At 43.9% G+C, this 5,576-nt stretch overlaps 1 protein-coding gene across 1 annotated transcript in view; it reads left to right on the forward strand.

Annotated features, from left to right (window-relative positions):
- The window catches only part of LOC110050051 (uncharacterized), a 9,644-nt gene extending 4,189 nt beyond the window's left edge, over nt 1-5,455 (forward strand). The window contains exon 4 of the mRNA XM_020755921.2: nt 1,088-5,455. Within this exon, the coding sequence (XP_020611580.2) occupies nt 1,088-4,710 (3,623 nt within the window). The 3' untranslated portion in view covers nt 4,711-5,455. The remainder of the gene's footprint in view (nt 1-1,087) is intronic.
- Nucleotides 5,456-5,576: the final 121 nt, after the last annotated feature.

Genomic DNA, 5,576 nt, shown 5'->3' on the forward strand with positions numbered 1-5,576 from the left:
TCTTTTGACTCAACTAGGAAGGATCTGGTAAAAATCGCCCCTGTTATCCATCTTACTGAGTACGAGCTTTGGACGTTTGACTCGGACTGTAAAACAGGTGATATCGCGCTTTTAGAATTGACTGAGCCTGCACAGGAACCCATCACTGGGAGCGTGCAGCTACCCCATGCATATTCCTGTCACGGCGCTTTCGCAGACCGATCTATTTTTGGTTTAAATTTGCCGCGAATTCAGATCTTCGTAGGATCCTCAGTGACCAATCACAAGCACGGACTTAATTTTTAATTGACGTCATCATTTCACTGGAAGATTAAAAAGAAACACCGCCATTTTTTTCCTTACCGATGCGCGTTCATGTATACCGGAACTGACCTATTTCGCGGGTAAAGAAGCCTAAAAATAGACCGGTCGATCTGTAAAAGTGCTGTGACGTAGGCTTAGTATGGGGTTTGCACGCTACTAGTGATGGGCTCCTGGCCTGCAGGTTTCCGTCATCGAAGTTGCTGGTTTTAACTTTAAAAGCAGCACTACAGTACGTTGGCATATTATGTCAATAATTCTCTCAACTGCTGACACTGACTTTTTGATTGGACAAAATAAGAATCGGAATACTTTAAGCGTTCCGAAGGAAATTTTCGCCCAGAACGGCACTCGTTCCCCTGAATGGGGAATAAAAGTCGGACTGATGTGCTTGTGGGCCGTATAGATTATAACGAAGTCCAATGTAGAAATAATCTTCTTTGTGTTTTCAAAATCAGATACAGATGATAACTCGAATTTTGGGTACGTTCCTTTGGGGTGATCTGGATCAGGATCAGTGATCCAAGATCACTCGGATCATGTTACATCAAAGAAGCCAATGAATCCGTGACAAGAGTGGATTCATCAGTTCCTTTGATACACCATGATCCGAGTGATCTTGGATCACTGACCCTGATCAGGATCACCCCAAAGGAACGCACCCGTAGAGGGTTACGGTAAATATATGAGTAGAAGACAACAATATCCCTCCCATGCCCCAGGGCTTGAAATCATTTCCGAGCTTTTTCTGTACCATATTTTTTAATTGTGGATGTGCTCTCTTTAGATGAAGTGCTCTATTCTGGACATTATTACAAGCAGCTGTTCTTGTCAGAACGAGAACACGTTTGCGGCTGTGGTGAAAGGAAACTGGAAGAAATGGATAGCAAATTGGATATCATAATTGCAAATCAGTTACCTGCCACTGTTGTCAAGGCTCCTATTAGCCCCAGAGACCTAAGTGGACCTAACTGGGATGAATGGCTGAAATTCTGTGACATGGTCGGGGATTTTGAATCACACCAGAATCAGTACATCCTTGTTACAGACTCCCTCCCCCCTGAAGAGCTTGAGTGCTTTTCTATTTTAAGAGGTGTGTCATGGAAGATGATCTTGGACTTCGATCCGATGTCAGAAGAGGAAGGGTTCTATCGCGAATTCACATCGAAGGAAGGTCAAAGTAACTTGGTCAGCATGATAACACCAGCAGAGTTGCGTAAAAGTTCCATGGGAAGTCTTCTGCGTCAGATCGATCCACAAAAAACGCAGTGGCTTTTTGTCAACGGAAGGTACAGTGACACGGAGGGAAGTGCACAGTCACCTCCGGATTGGGAGGCTACCTCAGTCAAGCACATCAGCAGGTTGTTTGGATGCTGTTCTGACCCCGACAAATTTGACAAGCAGAAACCAGTTGTGTGTGTCATCCTTCCATTTCGCCAGAAGAGCCAGCCGTACTTGGAAGTGACTTTAAGTCGTCTCATCGAGAACTTTGATGAGTTCAAGCTGCGTTTCGTTTCCTTTAAACACAAGCATTCCCATCTTATTTCAAGAAAGTTTAAGGTGAGACACTTTGATTTAAGCCCGAAACTTGTCAGTCTAGGGCTGTCAGAAATGCTTACTGCGTCAGCAACGCCAGAATATCGCATGCCCTCTTCACACGCTGGCGTCCCTGCAAAGCTGAGTCAGAATGACTTTCTTTATCTCAAGGAACACCTTCAAATCCTTTATGACGGATGTGAAGATCTCCCAGAATACTCAAATGATCCAGCCGAGTTAGCAAATTTCTTTGAAGAACACAGGAAGTCCTTCATTTCAGGGAATCAAATTTCCTTCGTAAGCCTGTACGACAACCATGATGCAAAAAGAGAAATCGAGGGAGATATTCGAAGCCATGTTCACCGTCTTCTCGATCAAGGATTGACGCGGTCTGTGATTGTGGAAATCAGGCACTCACCGGGAACAGGTGGCTCCACCATCGCGCGTCGCGTCATGTGGGATCTTCACAAGACCTATCCTTGTGCACTTTTGAACATATCGAGTTCTCGCCACTACTTTGATGAAGACAACACCCTTTCCGACAAATTTGCCAACCGCATAACAGCATTGGAAGAAATATGCCACACGTCTCCAGTGATCCTAATTGACGGAAAGCATTCAGGCTTGATCGAAGGTCTATCAAACAAGCTTGTAAGGATGCTAGGCAACAAAGGCAAACGAGCTCTGCTACTGCGCTGTCAACATGGATCAAAGACCACCAAGCGAGTCAGCCAGGACTCGTCTTCTCACGTGCATCACGTATTTGATGTCAACGTCAAGCTAGAGGACTCGATTGCAGATCTCAACGAATTCCAGTCTAAGTACAGGGAATACATTGTGCAGTCGTTGGGTGAAAACCAAACACCAAACCTCTGCCGTGTTTTTCACTTTCCGCTGCTTGCCATGATGGAAGAGTTTCGACCCAAGCTCAAGAAGATAATCGAGGACACTCTTGACGAAATGGGAGGCATACAGCAAGAGATGGCAATGGTAGTCGCGTTCTTGCAGAAATACGCGAATCATCCCACACCTGCTTTCCTTCTGTATGAAGCCTTTAAGGGGTACATCCGCATTTCAGGTGATAAACCCACTACCTATGAAGGTATCAAGCTGCTGTTCACAGAGCACTTGCTTAACCTGATGGTGCCCACAGATCCACTAAGACGCAGGGGGAGATCAGTTGCGGTTAAGGAGACACCACCCGAAAGCTACACTCTTCAGCATCCGTTGGTTGCAGATTTGGTGTTGAAAAAGGTTTTCCAAATTCAGGAATGTAATCTTTTTGGGGTGGTGACCAAGTTCCTTCAGTTTCCTATCTACCAACATGAATGCTTCTTGCCCCTTTTTGAAGAACTGTTTCTTCACAACAAGTATGGACAGAAAATCAAATTTTCCATACTGTTTGAAGACCTTAAGCGCCTTGATCCAGAGCACGCAGCAAGGATTTTCTCTGAGGCAGCTGTGAAGACCAATGATGCCGCTGTATTTGCCAACGCAGCAAGATTTCTTGCAAAGAAGGAGCCTCCATCGTTTTCAGAGGCAAAAGATCTTATTCAGCGAGCATTCCAAGCCAAAACGTCTAAGGTGAGATGGCGGAGCCTGTATCACACCAAAGGAGTCGTTCTGTTCCATGAAATGAAGAGCGAGATCCATTCTGGAAAGGTGAAAGATCTGCAAAGGCTTGAAGAGCTGGCCAGCGAGGTTCTTAAGGCGCACCATGAAGCACGCAATTTTCCTCCAACTTACCCCCATCCTTTGATTGGCGAGGTTGACGTTTGGCTGGCTTGTATTGACTGGATCATGAAGAATTGTTGCAATCGTGATTCCGACAAGACCTTGAAGTTCCTTACCAACCGTTCCCCACCTTTCTTTCGCACCTGTGTCAGTGATTCATTCAATCTACTTGACATTGTGGATGGAATCTGCCAGAGTGTGCCTAACCTTACAGATCCCGAGGAAACCCAGAGGCTTAGTAACACTGCCCGATTGTCTCTGCTGAAGACCTTTAAACAAGGGCTTTCAGTAACTGGACGAAGACGTGATGCAGACGATTTACTTCAAGCCTGTAAGGCAATTTGCAGTGCTCCAAACTTTCCAAGATCTTCGCAAGTGGAGCTCAAGAAACTCCAGGCTCACTTCATCCTGAGTGCAAGTGATCCAATCGACATATTAAACCATGAAAACCTTGAGTATTTACTGAAGCTCCTGGAAGAACTGGTGTTGGGCGAGAATGAATACAGGCTGGCGTACCATCTGATGAAGGTGTGCGTGCTGGTGACTGGCCCAAGATGCTACAGTCTCGAGCAAGGTCTTACTGTGAGTGAGAAGTGGCGTGATGTTTCTTCTAACGACTGCCTCCCTTATTTCTACCAGATGACCATCTACTTCTTGAAGATCCTTGACGGAAACTCGCTCGAATTCGCGTCGAAGTACACCAAAGCATTGAGAATGTGTCAAGAAAAATCTCAGAATCATTTTCGCAGTACGCAGTCAACGTTGTTTGTGGGCAAAGGTGGACAAGGGATGTCCCGTCTCATTACCCGCAACACCCTGTTCCGAGGGGAAACTGACTACGCCACAGATGATTCCGATAAAGTGTCAAAGTTCTGGCGAGTTGACAGTCGTAAAAAGTTGCTGGAATGCAAGGGACGGATACGAGTGTCCGAGCAGTCTTTCTCGCGTGGGAAGATCCATCCCTACATTGAACTTGTGCAAGGAAATCTGCAGCTCTATGTTGGCAAAAATGCAAACATTGGCAAAGTAGAAAGGGACTTTCCCGCTGGAGCTTTGGTATATTTCGTCGTGAGTTTCAACCTCCATGGCCCTGTTGCCAATGGAATAACCTTCTCGCCTCAAGAACTAACTCATGGCTAACAGAGAGTCTTAAATTGAAAAAACTTGAACTCTTGCATGAACAAGCTTACGTCTGATCCCCTGTTAACAGGAAATTAGAAATGCTTAAGTACCTGTAATTTGAGTTCAATTTCGAAGACTGATTTTCGTTTTATTTTACCAATAGTTTAACGAAACTGCGTTTTTTTAAAAGCAGTTTCACTATGTGTCATGTAAGCTCATATAGTTTGATAAAAGAAGCAATTGAAGAGTATTTTATTAGGCTTTGACGCACTGATTTTAGTTTTCTAATTTAAAGAGTAGCAGATGCTTTTCCTTTAAAAGAGAGGGAGAGAGAGAAAAAAAAAAAATCCAATACAAAAACAAAATAAAACGAAAACAAATTGAAATGTACAAAAAAATATATATAGAGAGAGAGAATGGCATTTTGTATAGCTCTAGAGATTTGCGTAGCAGTCAAGTATTATGATTTTTGTTTTCGCTATTTATTTATTTATTTATTTATTTATTTATTTATTTATTTACTTTTTTTTTTCATTGTTTTCCAGTTGTAGTGAGGATTTTACTTACTTACTTACCTTTCCTGTCCGGGCTCATGAGGACTCTTGAGGCCAGAATGAGGATTTTAGGCAAACATTAATGAACGGGCATATGAGACTTTTTAATATTGTGTGTAATTTAATCATTCTGAGGTGAGAAGACGGCAAAATGATCATGATACATAACGCAGCACTGTGGGTAATAAAATCGGTGTAAACAGGTGAAAGACCATGTGAATAATCTATAATCCCAGGCAGCTGAAGCCGCCTCTCCAATGACCAGGTTCCAGTTATACCTCTCAAGGGATCGTTTCACGGTTCGGCGCATGTCCAAGCCTTGGCGTGAGC

The sequence above is a fragment of the Orbicella faveolata genome, unplaced genomic scaffold (assembly GCF_042242905.1).
Source record: "Orbicella faveolata isolate gen_17 unplaced genomic scaffold, um_ofav_v1 contig_13, whole genome shotgun sequence".
NCBI classification, from domain to species: Eukaryota; Metazoa; Cnidaria; class Anthozoa; order Scleractinia; family Merulinidae; genus Orbicella; species Orbicella faveolata.